This window comes from Toxotes jaculatrix, chromosome 1 (assembly GCF_017976425.1).
Source record: "Toxotes jaculatrix isolate fToxJac2 chromosome 1, fToxJac2.pri, whole genome shotgun sequence".
NCBI lineage: Eukaryota > Metazoa > Chordata > Actinopteri > Toxotidae > Toxotes > Toxotes jaculatrix.
This window is the reverse complement of record NC_054394.1, coordinates 25,713,109-25,732,729: the sequence shown is the minus strand read 5'-3', so window position 1 is coordinate 25,732,729 and position 19,621 is coordinate 25,713,109. Positions and strand designations below refer to the sequence as shown.

The 19,621-nt window shown below is 38.7% G+C and overlaps 1 protein-coding gene across 2 annotated transcripts in view; it reads right to left on the bottom strand.

The window, feature by feature from the left end:
• The window catches only part of map2k5 (mitogen-activated protein kinase kinase 5), a 49,943-nt gene extending 31,789 nt beyond the window's left edge, over positions 1 to 18,154 (bottom strand). For both annotated transcript variants that reach the window (XM_041034877.1, XM_041034886.1), the window contains exons 1-10: positions 17,715 to 18,154; positions 17,339 to 17,387; positions 16,775 to 16,842; positions 12,748 to 12,817; positions 11,928 to 11,968; positions 10,381 to 10,448; positions 10,207 to 10,255; positions 8,349 to 8,413; positions 931 to 970; positions 703 to 771 (exon numbers count right to left, since the gene is read on the bottom strand). In XM_041034877.1, the coding sequence (XP_040890811.1) occupies positions 703 to 771; positions 931 to 970; positions 8,349 to 8,413; positions 10,207 to 10,255; positions 10,381 to 10,448; positions 11,928 to 11,968; positions 12,748 to 12,817; positions 16,775 to 16,842; positions 17,339 to 17,387; positions 17,715 to 17,846 (651 nt within the window). In that variant the 5' untranslated portion in view covers positions 17,847 to 18,154. The remainder of the gene's footprint in view (positions 1 to 702; positions 772 to 930; positions 971 to 8,348; positions 8,414 to 10,206; positions 10,256 to 10,380; positions 10,449 to 11,927; positions 11,969 to 12,747; positions 12,818 to 16,774; positions 16,843 to 17,338; positions 17,388 to 17,714) is intronic.
• Positions 18,155 to 19,621: the final 1,467 nt, after the last annotated feature.

Below are 19,621 nucleotides of genomic sequence, written 5' to 3'. Positions count from 1 at the left end.
AATCAAGAGAAGAGACAGTCTGATCATTAAAGAGCATGCCAAAATATTTATCTGTGATACAAAAGAATTTATTTTTATATCATCCTCGTTGTGAATTTGAGCGAAATGCAACAGCAGCACTGAATTTAAAGTTTTTCATGATCACTCATGCTAAAGTGATTCTAGTAAGTGCTCAGAAGCATGCTTCAACAGCATTAATTTTAAGTCTATAAGCTGTTTTTGTTTGGAAAGAAACAATTTTATTGATGATTTAATTCCACACACACTGCATGGGAAAACGGCTTGCTCAGCAAAGCGGGGCCACTGAGAAACACACCAACATACTGAGCTCGAGTTAGGTGATGTCCCCTCTGTTTCAGGGTAGCCATAACTTCTTTCTTCGTGTTCAATGTTTATAAGCCTCTCAGTTTTAAGTGAGTCTCCTTGCTCACGGTGTCTGGGCCTGTATGTGTCAGGTTCAACAGTAGAAACCTCTTATGCATGGAAAGAAATTCAGACTGTTTTTAGTAAACTCACATGCCTAGTCCATGTGTATGTTGCCTGAGTGTCCCTGTATCGTTGATCCCTGGCTTACACTGTAAGCACTTCATGAGCTACACTCATGGTTAATTAACAGTGGAGATATGGCAGGGCCATAACATTCAGTGGAGAAAAGAGAAATTGTTTTGGTTAAGATGAACAGATGAAGTCAGTCAAACCAACCTTGTAGAGAATTTCTAATTCTGACATGATCTGCTTCTGTAATTCCACCGTGATATCCAGTGGGATGACCTGTAATGGAACAATGGGGGGGGGGGGGGGGGGGGGGGGGGGGGGCGTGGGGGGGGTGGTTAGCATTTAATAAACACAACACTACAACATCAACAGGTTCTGCTGATGTGGTCGATGGTATCAACAGTATAGTATCTTCAAAACGGAAGGAGGTCTCACCTTGACAGCTAAAACCCTCTTGCCGTGAACATGGTACGCTCTAGAAGGACAAAACAGGAGATGATATGAAGTAAAACTATTGAAAGCAGTTGCTTGAGTTTATTGAAATGGCAGCCTGTTTTTGTGTTTTGATTTTCAGACTTTTTTTCCCTTTTGATGAAAGAATTTGACTCATGACACTTTAACTTAGTTCTGATGCCATTTTTCCCACTATCACAATTCTACTTAGAAAGCAATGACCTGTCGGAAACTTGAGGCACAAGCTTATTTATAACACACACTCGCTGCAAGTTGAGTTACTTGAACGAGCCTCTGATGAGTAGATCAAATCCACCCGAGTGTCATCTGAACGCATGCCTCAATGGAAGGGATACAACTCCAGGAAATCTTACCTTTTGTGTAAAGGAGTTAATTTGCTTAAATATGATTGCTGGCCTTGAAAAAATGCAGAATCTTAAATATTTCTTCTTCTTCCACAGGTTTATGTGAAAATGTTAGAGATTTTCTATGTGGTCTCAGACAACATAAAAAGTGGTAAATGGTTTTAGTGTGCGGTATTCAGCAAAAGTGAAGACAGAGTGAATCTTACTAGGACAGAAGTGTAACGCAACCGTACTTTTAGAATTAAAACAAAAATGGAAACAGGAAATTCAGTATAACTTGACACAAACTGGAACGCAGGAAGTTCAAGGGACAGGTAATTAAAGTACATTCTGTGAATGACAACGCAATAAAAAAAACTCCAAGGGTCTGTGAGTTTCTAAGCAACAGTAGAGTCTAAATTAGGATGACAAAATGCTGCTGTCATTACTCTTAAAGGTCAGAGGTCATTACCCAAAACCAGATCCAGCCAGCCCTATTACTAGTTGTTCCAGACAGAGTTTTGAATTGCAAGTAAAGCAGCAGCCACAGGCCGTCCCTGTAATGATTTAATTATCAAACTCCTTAATGCCAAACGTCGGCTTTAGTTACAGCCCTTGAAGGTTAGTTTACGGCACCAGTGACAATACCTGAGGACCTTTCAACATACAATCCTCAAGGACGAATACTGTCCAACAGCTGTCAGGTGATTGGGATAAGGTGGGTGCAGTGTACGTCATACAGGATGGTTAGCTTGCAAGCAGGCTTAGTAAATGTGATACCTGGCTACTCACCTGTCAGTGGGTCTTGCAGAGAAAATGTGTATGGTGCAAGGTGTGATTAATGTGTCTTAGATTAGGAGTATCGCATTGCTCTTCGGCCAGACACCTCTAAACTGGCCCAGGCCTTTAATTAATGACACCTATTAGTGCCACGTCAGGTATTTACCCACAGTTAGAGCAAACACTGGTCTGTGACTGTAGCTATGCCATGCAGCATGTGAGCTTAACCAATCTTTAATAACAGTCTCATGACTGATGAGAGAATCCATAGTAATCACACATATTCAACTACCCAATTATTCCATATATTGCGGCAAGTTCTCAATAAATAACTATTTTCATCATTTCCTTTAATTTAATCTTAAATGTAGTAGGTTCACAGTTATTGAGACAGAAAAGATGTGTCCAACGTCAGTTTGTTTCAAGTCACACGACAAGCTTTGTAAAAGATTTGCACATAAAGGACAAACAAAAAATATGAAATGGGTATAAGATATAAGCTTTCACTCTTTTACACTCTTTTTGCAGAGTGTAGGTGATGGTAGGTGTAGGTGGCATTTCTAAACTTTAGTGTCATCTTTTCTGAGAGCCATTTGCACTTTAATGTTGACGGCCTTGTTTCCATTCTGATACCTCAGTTTTCCTTTAAGCTACAATCAATATCAGTTAAGCATGACTGCTGCCTCTTAATTAAGATGAAGATGTTAATTGAAGCAAGATCGCAAGGGCAGACATGTTAAATACTGACTGGGCAGGTTGTGTGTCTGGGTAAGGCAGCCTGAAAAGGGATTAAACCAAGTCTTCACCACACTAAACCACTTGTAGTCCTCAATGAAAAGTCTAGACATGCTGAAAAATATACCAAGCCTGTGGCTGAATGCACCTAACTTCTACTTAAACACATGAGAAGTTCAGCATTGTGAGATATAGACTTTGCGTGAGATACCTTGAGCACAGGTTTTGTTTGAGTATTTGTGTTTGTACCTTCATGCAGTTTCACATCTATTTTTTTTTTTTTTTTTTGGCCAGAGTTTGATGAAGGTAAACAGACATTAAAGACATTTGAGACAGACATTTGAGACATGAGACTGAAGCACAATATTCCCATAACTTCCCATAAAATCAACTGTTATTTGTGAACAGGATAAACAATAACATTGAGCCTGTGGTGTTTATATGGCAATAATAAAATGCTGTATGTCTTAGTTAGATATATAACAGTTCAGAAATCTCAAAGTTTAAACAAATGTGTTTTAAGGGCAGGTATGTTTTAGAGCTGAAGATATAGTGTGACTACTGCTTGGTTAAAGCTTTATTCTCAGACTGTCCTTGACCACCTCAGGGCAGAGCATCTCTGTATGAATTACAGTGACAGGATTGTGACAGCGGGAGACATGGGGACAAGGTTACATAGCCACCCCCCGTCCACTTCCCCCTAATCTGACCCCAGTAAACGTGCCCCATTGCCTGGATCTTATTTACACTCCAGCTCGCTCTGTAATAAAAGCTCCATCATGCAGTATTCATAGGGCCTCTCGCTATGTCTCTGAAGTTGAAGCTGTGGGTTAGAGAGACTGGCCTCCTGGATCAGGGCTAACGTGGTACGTTTACACTGCCACATGGATGATGGGCCGCCTTTCTCTCTCCCTGACTCTCTCACCTGACACGGCCATAATGGGTCTCCAAACTGACACACACAGACAGAAATCTAAACAGACATTCACAGACAGACATGACGGAAACACAAAAAGTTTGCTAAATATCAAGCAAGGCTATGAAGATCAAGTTACAAAGTTGAAAGGCTTGCTACCATCCTACTTCCATGAATACACTTTGAAATCAATTTGGAAAGCAGGCCTCTTGTGGCTGAGAAAAAATTACATCAACACAACTGTTGTTGGTTTGAGGTCTGCAATAACACACCCAATCTAGTCTTCTCCAAGTGAAGTCAAACAGCAAATGGTTGTTTTTTCATGAGATGGTGTATGGGCCAGTAGCTACAGAACATTATGTGTACTTCCATAAAGAAAAATATTGCTGTTGATTCGTAGTCTTTAACGTTGATCTACAGCACTTGGTCACTGCCACACCAGCTCTACACATGCCACACTGCACCACCTCCAGGAAAGGAAAGTAACACATGCAGTTTAGACCTGCAAATGTAGACGCGTCAGTGTCGCCATCTACAGGCACAGACCGGAAGAACGGCTAAAACTGTATGTCTTGCATACAGTGGGTTTCACATGTTACATTATTTCCCATTTAAATAAAAAAGATTAATAAATTAGAGCAGTAACCTCCAGTGGATATTAAATAATCATTCCATAAAACATTAATTTCATATTAATTTAGCTTGAGGCTGTGAATCACTGAATGGTGGATTTTGAGGATTTTGAAAGTGAATGTATTTTTAGCATTTTCTTCACTGGGGTTTAAGATTTTGTTTCTTCAGGCTCCTAACCATTAGATAATTTATAATTTATTGAGTACGACTTTCTTGTATCAGAACACCTCGTCATGCATTATTGCTAATTTAACAAACAAATTGTCTCTGTATAAGCACTGACTGCCATGTGAACTTAACTAGTGCCAACTGTACGCTAATAAACAACCTCAGCATTGACTAAAAATTACATTAGAGCTGCTGGCAATTAAGTAGTGAATCAATTGAACATTATAACCCTCAGGAAGGTAGAATTTACTGCAGAGATATTGTATAAGGCTGCATTCAAGGAGGGCATAGTCCTCTTCATAGTTTTGCATATACAATTCATCTCCAAATCAAACTTGATTTACTTTTCTTCTAAACCACTAAATATAAAAATATAAAAACAAATGTGACAACTGACAGGCATGTAAAAATAAATCATAAAAGTCCACTCAAAAAGCAAATCTCAAACTTTTCTGGGCATTGTGATGCCAGATGTAAACTGCAGTCCTGTTCAGCTGGTTCTGGACTTTTAAATATCTTGATCTAAGATACTAGGTTACCACCAATTAACCAAAGAGGTTTGGCCTTTCAATATACAGTCTAATCAATGAGGCAAAAAAACAAAATCAATGTAGAAAATGGGCTAAGAGACTAAAGGAACAGCCATGGGTGTCTAAGTAGATGTCACCCCAGTCACAGCCAGGCCAGTGTGCTCGTTTTAATTGCACTGCTGGATCCATGAGTCACAAAAATAGCCTTTGTGTCCTTGTTTTTGTATTTATAAGCCATAGAGTCAGTTAGATTGGTGGACAAGATGGACCTCTGAGAGAGTGTGTAATAAAAAACAAAGGCCGACAGTGATGGATGGCTAGGTCAGCGTGTGGCTATGGAGAGCTGAGGTGTTGGTAACATCCAATTGAGTCTAAATGGCTCTAGGTCATAAATGGGCTAAGAGGTTAAAAGGTGGGGAGCCTTTGGTAGTGCTTTTCAAACGTGATAAGTCTAATATAAGCTGGACCAAAGGGTAGAGGCTGAAGACGATAGAGAATTGACTTCTAAGCAAGGCCCTTGTCCAGGACGTCCTGGCCCTTGGTGCATAGGCATACAGTGTTTTTTTTAATGGTTCATGTCCTGTGCCAATAATGAAAACATGCATCTGGATAATTTATAATGAATGTATTGCAAATATCAGCGTGCTGAAAAAAAAAAACTATCACTGGCATATTTTATACGTACATACAAAATAGAGCACGGTTTGCAATACTGTGACATCACAACCAATGAATGTAGTGAACCAAAATAAAAATTTTGGCAGGAGAAATAACACATGCACTGACGGGAAAACTCCCCCCTCTTTTCCCACAAAAGTAACAGGTAAACCACAGTAAGGAAACAACTTATTTTATATTTTGCTGTTTTCATTCAAAGGAATTCCACAGCTGGCAAGTACTTCTGTAAACATCGTAAATAATGAAAACATTAAAATATGTTTGAGATAATTAGACTAATCCATTCTAATGTAATGCCCTTTTTCTTGGTCTCTGTACAGAAACAAAACACAGAGATCGTGGGCAACAGTGACTGAGATGGTCTGTAGATTATGGTAATCATTCCAACCTAGACTGCTCATCTTTACTTTATGCATCAGTTTGGATAATGGAAGTTTCCTGTGCAAATCCTGAACAAAATCCCACAGTGATAAAGCTTTTGTGAAGACAGACTGTACCGCAGTTTTGTCACCAACAACCTATCAATAACAAATCAGAGGTGACATTAAGGGAGGAGCACTATTAAATATTTAAAGTTTTTTTTTTTGACTGTGACAAAATAATTAAAATTATAGAAACAGGGAAGCAATTAACAGTTGATGAAAATTTCTTAGAGCTGATGTCAAGGGCACCCACACAATTAACACCAATTTTGTTACAAATTCACAATTTTGTGTGTTTCCTCAGGCTCTAATGACCAGTTTAGATATAAAGAGGCAGGGAGGCCTAGAAACTAGAAACTTGTGTTTTCTGTCCTTTTTCTGTTTAATTTGGTAGTCTGGGAAACAAAAGCCCAGTTGTAGAGTGTGGAGCTGAGATCAAAAGTCCACGTTTTAGTCATATTCAGTAAATCTCATCCTTTTTTTTAGTTTACTAAACTCTGGACATTTTAGTCTTGTCCTAGTCAAAGAAAACCATAAACATGTTAGTCTAGGTTTAGTTGACAAAACACAAAATCTTAGTCTTCTAAATCTAAAAACTGTTATGTGAAACTTGAGGAAACAATTGGATTGTCAAGATAAACACCTGGAAACACAAAGTCTCCAGTCAAACAACATTAAAACCACTGCAGAATAGGGGGTGACACATTTAAAAGAGAACCAGTCAAGTCTCCAACAGTGAAATATAGAAAATGTAGAATACAGAAATGTAGAAAACAGTGATATGGCATTTTTGTTTGTTTCATGGAATGTAACAGTCTCGTTATCGCTAAACACACATCTGATCTTCAAATTATTAGCTAGGTCATGTGGTTCATGGATTTATTTGCTAAGTCTGTTTCCATTGCACTTTGATGTATTTTGTATTGATATACCAACTTTTCCTCCTAAGCTAAGTTTAAGTTTTTTGCAATATTTCCAGATTCTATTGAATTTCCAGTGTTTACAGTCGTTTGTTTGTCGTCGTTTTCAGTATCTTTTGTCACTTTAGTGTGAACACACTACATACTCAAAACTTCCTTAGAATTACTGTGTAGCATAAATTTGACACAGAGTGAGTTCAGGAAAATGTTCAAATGGCTTTGTCTTCAAACTGCTGAAAAGTAGGTCTGGGCTCCTCTGCTTGCCTTGAAAACCACCTATGAATTGATCTTTTTTTTTTTTTTTTTTTTTTTAAATCTTAATTAAAAGATTTATTTGAATTAAAATGGACATGAAATACAACATCTAAAACATCAAAAATAGCGTAATAAACAACCAGGTTGATTTTTTCTTTCTCCTTTCAACCATAAAAATTTCAGCACCAAAGCATATGGATTTTTTTTCTGGGTTAAATTGACTGAGAAAATGTTGGGCTTGCAATATTGGCCTTCCTCAGTGCAGTGTAACCATTTCTAGTGCCAAACTGATCAGCAATTTTATCCCCCTGCAACTATGAGAGACTGGCTCTTAATGAAACTATTTTAAAGTCATAAAACAGTAAAAAGGTGGTTGGGTTGGAAAGGGGTGAAAAGAAAAAAAGAGAGTCTTATGGCATTTGCTGGATAGGAAATTTACTGGGTTTGCTGGGGACTGTGTGAAGCAGACCACTCTGTCAAGTCAAGGTTAGTCTGAGCAGTGATCAATACTTCAATCTCAATAAAACAGCTCAATAGCTAAGGATTGATGGGAAAAGAAAGATAAAAGGAGCACCACAAATGCCAGCCTTGTCATAATGTTAGCAGGGCGGTAATACATTTGTCTAGCCAGGGAGGATGGAGCTCCTCTATTGTGGCAGGTAATGTGCTGTACTATAGACCGATTAAGTCAATTGCTGTCATACTTTACAGCCCCAAATCAATATCATATATGTTTGCAACCTTCAAACCAGAATAAATAAATGAAGGTACAGACACAAACCAGCCCGATAGATGTCACACCAAGCACTGAGAGATAAATGGACAGATGAAGGAACAGAGGGAGGGTGGTGAAGAAAATGGAGAGCCCTTCACAGAACCCTTTTTTGCAGAGTAATGTGTGCAATTTTGTCATAAAAACTGGGCAGAAAAAAAATATGAAAAGTCACACTCATCGGTCTAAAACTGGACACAAAGTGTTGTCCTTAATATCTGCAATACATATGGAGGCAAACACTTACTTGTAAACTGTGCCCCCATTTCCATGGCCGAGCTGCTCTTGATAGTGGATATCTTGGGCATTTATCTGCACAGCAACGAACACACACAGGTATACAATTATGGTTGTTAAATGTTATAACACCAGAAGACGTAACCAGTGGAATTGTAACTAGACAAAAAGAGAGAGTGAAAGAGAGAGAGAGCGAGGGAGGGGGGACTACACCGGAGGCAATAAACGAGACAAGCATTCAGGTCACTCCAAGTTCAGCAACATGAGGCATAAGGAGAGAAAACAGAGGACAGAGGGAGGAGAAGAGGAGATCAATACAACATTTGCTGTTCACTTTATAAAAGGACACCATGCTTGGTGAGTGGGGGAGTGACTGATGTAGAGTTTAATGACGATTTGTTTGCTGTTGTCATTCCACTCTACTTATAAAAAAGTGTCAGAGGCAGGTGATGTGGTTTAAGCCCGAGCTAACATGACTGATCCGAGCAGTCAAAATTTTTGTGCAGGTCAATGAATGCGGTGCTTGTCTGATGATGTTATGGTATGAAAATTAAATCTGAGGAAAACTTTGATTTTTCAAGTTAGCAGCAGCTTTAAAATAACATACTTTAAATCAAGTGTTAATACAACTGAAAGACTGAATAACTTACTTATCCTCATGAGAGTGTGGAATATTTTATAACTAGACAGTTATTATGTCTCGTGTTTACGTACATTTTATGAATACACTTTCACAAATTATTATGCTGTGCTCGTCCTGATCTTCAGTTTCAGAGAGAGAATTTCAGTTTTAGAGTTCTTTGAATCTCATCTGTTAATGAGGTAACTGAAAAAAACCCCAAAACAAACTAACATGCTAAATGCTACATTTCATATCCTTTCTCTGCCAAAAAATAATTTACATTTACAAAAACATATTGTCTACTATGAGAAAAAAAACTTTATTATAAAGCTGAAAAGCTGTATTATTAACAATATTTTATAGGTCCTATTGAAATAGCAGGAAATGTACATTTGCAAAATCCTAGTGTCTTGGAAATCTCCTAATTTATAAATATATACAGAATGTTTTAATAATGATAATGTTTATATCTTAAAATGTTTATATTTGCATCCACAGTGGCCAGAATTTACAAAAAGCAGTGACTAATTCTCTAACTGATTACTGGCCTAGCCTAACGCTGCACTGGAGAACCTCATTCAACATGTGTAGGAACAGTTTGTGTGTGCGACGCTCACTGAGGTTGCAGGTGTCCTGTCATTGAGCCAGATTGTGTGGACAGATACCTATTTGTACTAATATGATATTAATGTGGGGCTGCCAAAACTACTTTTGTACAGACAGAAAGAGGCAGACTTCACAACATGCATGTGAGCGTGCATGCACACAACACACACACACGTTTCCCTCCCAGTTCACCTCAATTGATTTGATAACATGGTGAGAGGAGATAGGTAAAGAGAATGAGAAGAGATGGATGAAGAGATGGAGGGGAAGGGAAAGAACAGCTCTATTAGTTCATTGTGTTACAGCAGAAACCTGAGAGGCCGCTGGCTTAATTGCCTCCCTGACAGGTTAGCCACTGTGTGTGTGTGTGTGTGTGTGTGTGTGGGAGAGAGTGCAAGAGAGGGAGTGTTATTATAAAAGAGAGAGAGATGACTGTAGAAGGTCTGATCCTTGCAACCTACAGACCCCCTGCTCCCTAGGTAGCACAGAGAAGAGAGAATAACCAGATATACATTCTGTATAACATGCCCACAGCTGGCATCAGATCAACAGAGGAGCCAACCACCACCGCGAATGTGGTTTCGTGAGCAGAAAGTAGGCGTGAGGGCAGGGGCAGCGAGAAACTGAAACAAAGACTCACCTGCCCATTTGTCAAGATCCTTTTCAGCTCAGCGGATGATTTTTTTAAGCTGCAGGAAGAAACACAGCACAGTTCATGTAAGTATCACAGAGATCTTTCTACTCATCTGTCAACCAACCAACTAAAGTTTATTCCAGGTAGTGTAACACGCTCCTCGTGCCCCAGCAAGCTCACCTGTTGTTGGCCATGGAGTCTGGGACAGCATGAGTGCAGTCATTGGCTGGGTTAGGTCTGGTATTAACCTGAAGGTGCGGAAACACATACACACAAATGTGACAAGGAGATACATACATACACACGCATGCACAAACACATACAGACACACACTTAGCAGTCAAGGCCAAAAGATAGACAAGCAGACAGACATATGGCCAGACCCCCTAATGAACAAGAACAAAACACAGGCTCTCAGTTCAGCCGGGAGGTTAATTGGCTTTCGTAGAGAGAGAGAGGGGAGGCAGGCAGAGAAGAAAGAAAGAGGAGGGGAGAGGATGACGGACAGCAGAAGGAAAAAGGGGGAGAAGGGACATTACGAGAGGAGAACAGAAGAGAACAGAGGAGAGGAAAGCCAAAAATATATTTGCATGAAAGTACAGCAATATGTCGCAACATTAGAAAAAGGGAGACAGACAAAATGAATCTGAGCAAAGGCGGGAAGAAAATAAAGTTAAGACGTTAAAAATGTCATGCCTCACTGGGGACATTGTTCCTTACAGCTATTCATCTGCATCTATGTTTACTCCAAAGACCTCGGAACGCAACCCAGATATCAAATACAAAAGAGAGACAAGACCCTGTGAGGGCGATACTAAAAATAACTTGTTTAATTGAGGTCAAAAGGCCGGTGTGTTGGGTCTACTAAAGCACAGGGATTCTCCCTTTAATTAGTGCCCAGGAAGACCTAATTTAAACAGTGCACAAGCCTCTCCTTAGCCAATTACTTTTATATTAAAACAGGAGAAAAGAGGGGAAAGAGTACCAAAGGACTAAAGGTTTTTGGAAAATATCATCTTCTCAAAACAGACCCTTGACCTTAAAAAAAAAACACTGACACAGTTCAGTAGTTGTTAGCAAAGCTCCTCAGAGGATACATTAAATAAAGCATTTTCAGTATTGGGGTTGGGGTGGGGTAATTTTATTACTGGAATGGAGATGAATATAATATGGATCATCTGGAGAGATGGAGGAGGTGTCAAGTCATTTAACCCATTGTAATTAGCAATGAGTTTTCGTAGCAACATATGCCTAACATAAAATGGGAAGGTCTGTGGTAGGCCATTGGTAAATGGGAGAGGGAGCTTATAATGACAATTTCATGGTTGAACAATGACATCTTCTTACTGCCAGACTGAGGTTTTGCTCTAACCAAATCTGATGTCCTTCCTATCATATGAAATGAGAGGATCATAATACTCTGGAGGGGGATCAGGGTTTCAGCATTACACCTTGCTCTTAAATGACTATCCCAGCATAAGAAACAAGAATACAGGGGGAAAGAGATGGAGAGAGATGAGCCTTGTCATAGACACGGCCAGCCATCACCATACATAAACACAGACGAGAGGAGCAAGAGAATGAGTGAAAGAAAAGGAGAGCCTTGACTTCAATTGACATTTCAATAAGTGGAACACAGCGTTACCAATCCATTTGCCTCAACTTCCCTCCCTCCCCTTCCCTTGTTCTCTGTGTAAGGCAGCTGAAACAATTATTGAGATACGTACCTTGAGGCCATGTATGTTCCGGATCCCTGGAGTCTTGCCGGCTGAAACAGTAATTGACTAGATTGTAGAACACATCACTGGACCATTTACAAATGTGCTGAAAAGGAATCAGTTCTTTATAAAGGGAAAAAAAAAAGATGAAATGAAATGAGGGTTACTCTGAAATTAGTTGTAGACGAGAGTGATTGAGATGTTGGGCTCTTGAGACAGCTGGTGGTAGGTAGGAAGGAAAAACAGAATCACAGAGTTAGAGAAAAGAGAAGGAGAGAGGAAGACAGAGGGAGAGGAAAAAGAAAGACAGGCAGAGAGATCCAGATATAGAGTAAAAGAGATAGAGACAATAAAATGTTTCATCACTTTGCCCTTTGGGCCTGTTAGCGATTACGTATGGCTCATGAGATAACTATATGAAGATATAGAAAAGGCTTGTACTGAAAAGCACTCATAGTGAAAACAAGCTGAGGAAGAAACAACAGAATGCCAGAGATTTGGGCACAAGCTTGCAGTTTTAATGTCCTTGGAGCAAAAGAAATGTAGATTTATAAATGACAGTCAACAGAATAACAGAATGAGCAACTGAATTTTAATGTTGTCCAGGGGCTGCTGTTATTTCTAGCTACCAAATGCTCCCGTTATTATTGTTTGAAGACATCACAAGTGATTTACCCAAATTTCAGTATAATAGTTTTCAACTAGAAAAGTGTGGATGTTTTTTTTTTTATATTTAAATTCTACTTGCAATTAATTGTCAACATATTAACTGCAAAGATGCATTTCAGCATTTCCAGTCCATGATAAACTGTAATGTGCTGCACTGTACCTCTTGGAAAAATCTGGAGAGGGTCCGGCAGCAGTCCGTTCATGCGTTGTTCATTCATTGTATTGCAGTACTAAAGGGGAGAAGAAAGTCATTAGAATACAATAAACACTTGACAGCAATGGTAGTTTGAAGTGATTATTACACATACTGGAACTCTGTCTCATAAATAAAGAATGACTTAAAATCTGAACAAGAATGTCAACAACATAGAAAAAAAACCCGATCCAAATTAACAACATAAAACAGATGAAACAAAGTCTTGGTAATTTTGCAATTTTGACTGTGCTCCACACTCACACACAAAAATGTTTATTTAAATGACGTCAGAATTAATCCACACTGTTCCCAAAAATGCGGGCATGCTGTGCTGAAATCTGTTGCCGACGAGGACCAATGCCCTGTGGGCTTGTTCAGAAGGAGTGTAGCATTAACCCTTTTCTCCTCCAGGTCAACAGCTCACCAAACACTCATATCCTACAGGACTAACACGTGCACACACACTCTGGAGCCTCTCAGACGCTTGCCAAGGCAATGCAATAATTGATGTTTCAGTTAACCAAACCATCTGTTAAACTGTGAGCGTGTGTGTGTGTGAGAGCGAGTGTGTGTGTGTGTGTGTGTGTGTATGTGTGTTTTGTTTGTCTCTCCTTCTTTTTGAGGCTTCAAACCAACAAAAATGTACATCAGGACCTTACCCAGGACACGGTTAGTCACTTTAGGAGGTGTATTCATTTCTGCAGTGGAAATGTACATGTGTTCACAGTGTTTCATTTATAATCCACTATGAACTACCAAGTCATCACGGCGATATGTAAATTTGCTTCCTCATTGTGGGGGAGGGAATGAGGGAGGACGATGGGACCGGCTTGGATGGGAATGGATCAGAATGGCTCCCCAAGTGGCACAGCTGTTATTAAAAGGCCTATTTATCACTGTCAGATCCCTCCTCGCTCCAAGCCCTTTGCTTTCGCCCTCCAGCGTTCTCACTAGGCCACATCTGAACAATGGGCCTGATACCAAAAAACGTGTTGTGTGTGCTGGGGGGGTGGAGGTGGGAGGGGTCGGGCTTCATGTACCTTTAATTTTCCGCTCAGCTAGCTTATTGATTAAGGCTGCAATTACCACCTAATCTGTAGTAGGTGTGTTATTAAAAGACATTCTCCATTGTTGGCCAATAACTAAACAGTGTCCGATCCCAAATACCATCGCTCAGCCTTAAGGGACAAGTGGGGGAGCAAGAGCAGAAAGCGGGCCTCATCATCATTAGCAGACTAAAGGGAAAAGGGAGTAAGAATGGTAGAATTAGAGCCACTACCTCCAGGGGGAGCTGAGCGAGGAACCGATGGGGTCACATGTTTTTTTTTTTAGCACCTGACACAGGCCAGTCTTTAACTTTGAACAGGGGCGTCTGTCTTTCAAGGTGTCAAACAATGATTAGAGATGCCTCGAAGACCAGTGGGTCTCACAGGAGCATGTAGCAATCAATGTTCTCTGTGAGGGGGGGGTACTTTTTTTTTTTTTAACAATAAATGCCCTCTGCAGACTGATGTTAATTAAGTGCTGAATTTGAGCATTAATTTTGCTCAGCAATAAGTAGAATGAATTTTTCGCCAGGCAATGTTAAAGCAGTGATCTTGAATAAGGAAAAAACACTGTGATGACAGAATATGTAAAAATCTGGATATAAATATTTTAACTAATTATCACAAGCGTACAAACACATCCAAACACATGCACAAACAAAGCAACCATGAAAGACTAATGAATTATCCCACCTTTCACCTAACATGCTGCTTTCCCTTAATTCCTTAATAATTTCACATAATGGCTGTCTGCTCACCTGGAATTAATAACACTAAGGCAAAAATCCACTGGGGTCTCTACGGAGGCCAAATGGCAAACGCAGCAAACACCCACAACAAGGAAAAAATCCTCTGAATACAAATGCAAATGACTGCTGAAGTGCATAACCCTTGCATAAGACATTTAAAGTACTCGGCTAGTGTAAATTATATTTTAGTGAGCCCACTATTTTCCAGGTGATCAGCAGCTTTTTGTACACCCAGCTGTCCCGTGAGAAGTAGAAAACCATTACAGGGCCCCTGGATTTGTTTGCCAAAAATTAATTGTAGAAATGGTTTTTGAAATCTGTGGACGAAGCAGTGCAGTGTTGTGGATACTAAATATTTGCGCTGGACAGAGTGAGGTCAAGGTCATAAATTTGTATGCTGTTAAAACATGTCACATGACCTGATTAAAGAACGAGGTAGTGTCGGAACAATAAGATGCCATTATGCATTAAAAAAACAAAAATAAAAGTTTATGTTTATTGCAGTGTGCCAAATAAATGTACATATATAGGTACTAATTAATGGGATTAAGTTCACTGATATTTTAAAATAAAATATTTGACAAAATTAACTGATGTCACATACAAAATTTATTGATGACTCCAATTACAGTTTGTAGTTGTTAATGGCTGTTTTGCAGCTGTTTCTGTGCTATTTAAAAATGCACAAATATACTAGTGATTACTGCTACTCAGCATCGTAACAAAAGTACCGTGGTTTTACTTTTATTACGCTACATTAAATTACGCATTCATACATTTCTGGAAAGAATGGAACAAAATAATATTGGGAATTCTGTGCAGTCTTGACTTTTTTGCCAAAATAGGCAAAATTTTCTTATTTTCTTTTGTGCAATTTACATAAAACATTTTTAAATGAAAATACCAACACTTTCAATGCTTGGATTTAAAAAGGGCATTATTGCCAGCATTTTACCTGATTTAGACGTTAGCATCTTATTAGCATAAAACCTGAGAGTAGGGAGACAAAAAGTCTCAACAAGCAAAATTGCAACAGAGCCTCAAAACATTTCAGCAGGATTTGTGAATAATAAAACTGGCTGAGGTCAATGCGTTTCACAACACTTGTCGGCAAAACAGCTGTCTCTTTTTGCTTAATCACCCTGCTACCCTATGCTACTTAATGATTAAAAAGCAGCCACAAGTGAATGCATGATAAAAATGGACAAAAAACAGAGAGTGTAAATTGTGCCTATGGCTCTAGCAGCATCATTGTGAGCTGATGGGGGGTAAAAGACATCCACAGATGAAAGTAGATTTTGAACAATTCTGCAGCCCAGGGGGGCCGCTCTTTAATGAGGCAAAACTTTAAGTACTGAATAATAAATAATAAAAATTGACAGTTCATTTAGCTTTCAGTGTACCTCATAAAGAAACCCATTACACGTCATTACTCTTACTGTCCGTGGCATGAACAGTAAGTATGGTGGAATATGAAATCATACTGCACTACGCTGGGGAGCTGAATGGGTACTGGAAGAGTGTGTGTGGTTTGTGTGTGAGCTGCTGAAATCTACCAATGAGCTGGTTTTTACCTCAGGTTAAATACAACTAGATGTGTTTTAATGGTTTAGAAATTCTTTGTAGGTTACTGAGCTGCAGATAAATACAATGTCAGTATAGAGGTGGAAACGAGGTAAAAATCGGTCAATCCTATCTAGTCATCAGCTTTTTTCTACTAGACCGCTGGTGCCTTTTACACAATATAGCAAGTGTTTCCTTGAGTTTTAAGAGACAAGGTTTAAAGATGTCTGTCTCTAAGATATTTGCTCAGTGAAAAGGAAGGTAAGAGGCTTTTTCACTGTGCTGGACAGAGCAAAACACAAACACAGGACATTTATCTTATTTATATACCCCAAAATGATTCGTCTCAGAGAACTCTATAATCAGTACAACATACAATACTCTATATTCTTAAACTTTTGATTTAGATTGGAAAGGCTGCACAAAAAATTCCTCTAACATAACGTCAGAAAGCTTGGATGGATAACAGAGGAGGGATCTCTCTTTAAACATGTTAAAACAACTTTCTAATGAAGAAACTGCCCCAGTGACAACTGCTGACACATAAAACTACAAAAAAAGCAATACTATGTGTGTAGGATAGATGTGTGTCATGATGAAATACAAAATTAATTTATTCATTTATATACTCACATATGACAGCATGGCTTTAAGTTCTTCATCACTTCTTACAGTGATTCTGTCTCCCACCTCATCTTCATCTACAAACACAGAAGCAAAATTTGTTTTGTAAAACTTTTTCTTTATGAAATTAATTAATAGCATTGTCTAGTCTATGAAATGTCAAAACAAAAAAATGTTCAAAAAAGTTCACAGTGATGTCTTAAAATGTCTTGTTTTACTCAACCAACAGTCCAAAATCCAAACACATCCAGTTTACAATGATGGAAAACAGAGAAAAGCAGAAAATCCTCACATTTGAGATGCAGACACTAGAGAAAATTTGGTATTCTTTCATTCTTTTTCCTTGAAAAATGATGACTGAGAATGAGACGATTCATGGTTTATAAAGACAGTTGATTATTTTTCTTTCAACTGACTAACGTATCAATCGACCAATAATTTCAGCTTTAACCAGGAGCTGTAAAAGCACTGTGATGTATAATAAGTCGCTCCAGGTCACTCCCCAAGTTCAATGCTGTGATTGTATCGTTCCTGTTTCAACATTAAAGTAACAAGTGTTAAATAGACACTTACATTCAAAGGCTGTGACAGTGGCCTCAGGCATGACTTCTCTGATGGCGGCCTGAAATGTTTGTCAGACAGATTTATAACAGGGACAATAAGTTCAGCGTTTAAAACAGTGAGCTGAGAGATGCAGTGAGCATGTTACGATTAAGGAAGAGACATAGACCTAATTGCATTCAAAAATATTCATGCTTAAAGTGAGGTGACAATGTTGTAAAACTAACTTGGCTGTAATTGTAAACCTTAGTTGGGCTCAGACATGATAAGTCATATTCAAACTTTATGTAGGTCTTTTCACTGCACAGTTAGTTTTTAAGTGAAAGCTTCTGAGATAAAATGAAAAAGAGGCACAGTTAGCTGGCCCTGTAGCATTTTAAAGACTCACCAACAAGTCATTGAAGTTCAGAAGAGATGGACAGTCGACGGACGAGTCCATGTCCCCTGACGGCGTTTTTATACGGATAACTATTGCCTCGGTGTCCATTGCGAAGAGGTTATTTAAATCGAGTATAAGCATAGAGAGGCAAAATTAAGCCTCATAGTAACACTTGGCTAGCTGTCTAAGCTAGCTTAACGAGCTAATTTCCTGCTGTGGTTTGCTCACGACAAAAGCTAGCATCCTGCTCAGTCCAAAACACTTGCGTTAAGTGATGCGGACATTTAAAAACGTTAACCGCTGAGCTCAGTCACCGCCAACACCGGAGTCAAGACATAACCAAATGAAAGGTTCAGCTTTAATGATAAATGCGTACCCGCCCGCTGTCTGAGGCAAAGTTTGCCACTGTGTTATCTGAGATATTTAGCCATGAAGCTAGTTTTGAGGAAACCACAACTGCAGCGTTTCCGAATCAACATCCGCTCCGGTCATTTCAAAATAAAAGACTTCTGTCTCTGTGCCAACTCAAAACATGCTTTTATGCAGGAGGGCTTACACATGTTGTATTGCTTAGTATGAAAAAACAATTATAACATACATGCAGAAAATGTGGGGTAATATGGCACTCAAACAGCAGAATTGGTTTACATTCAGATCTACTCTCATTGTCACATATTTGCATTTGTTAAAACACTTTTTTTTTTTTAAAATTTCTATTTATTTATTTTATTTCTATGTAAAATCAGTTATCTTAATCCCAGTCTGACCGTGTGCTTCTCCTACTACAGCAGAAATGGCTCAGGTTTCCAATCATGCCAGACGTTTCAAAAGATTTCTTTCTTTCTTTTCTTTTCCTTTTTTTTGTGATGTATGTCTTTGTTTGATCAACTACACATATCCTGTAAAAGTAGATAACCAATTTGATTTAAACTGTTTTTAATGTTTTGTTTAACTTTTTGGAAAGTGAATATGTTGTGAATATTGGATTTTTAATAATGTGATTTAAAATGTTTAAAATAAAATTATTTAGCATCACTGTTGTCATTGTTCACTCCAGGTAAAACCAAGATGTCATCCTAGGTTTAAAAAAAAAGAGACTGAAAAGCTTTGTAAAGAAAAGTGTGCGAAGGCAACACTGGGTGACACACTGTGTATGTGTATGCAGCCTTTTGTACTGAATTGCAATTATTGAATGCTCCATCAAAAGAGATTGTTGCCACCTTGGACTGCTTTTGCTGTTTATGACATTGATGTGAGATCAAGTTTGATAAGAAAGTACAATATCAACCATACAGCAGCTCTCTGAGGGTACAATGTGACGATAAATATTTTTGAAATTGAGCTTAGATTACTATTCTAAACGTTCAGTGAATATTTTTTCATGTTGTATGAATGGTCCTCACCTACATAGAAACACACAGCTGTACAGCTGAAAAATTTACAAGGCTCCTCTTCTCTGTTTACAATTCACCTAGGTGAAACTCTTTTTAAAAAGCAGAAGGTGTGCAGAGGACTGTGTGCCCTCATGACCATGGCTTTTCAAGTATTCAGAGAGGTTTTCCTTCTCTCACTCTGCATTAACACAGCATTAGTATTTAAAGGTTTCCACTCGCATGACTCATTTATGTATAATTGAATGTAAAACAAAGGAGCACTTAAAACCATTGTTGATTACGGCCTTATGATTGAAGAGCTGCATCAGTCTCTCTCCCCGGCTCACCAAAGAGCTCTGATTGCAGTTCCAAGAACAAGACATTGATCCCTGGGCAAAGTGAAGTCTCTGTTTCTGTTAATTTACAGCACTGTGCACACAGAGCGGATACCCAAGACTGGTAACTTTTAAAAGCTATCTATCTATCTATCTATCTATCTATCTATCTATCTATCTATCTATCTATCTATCTATCTATCTGTCT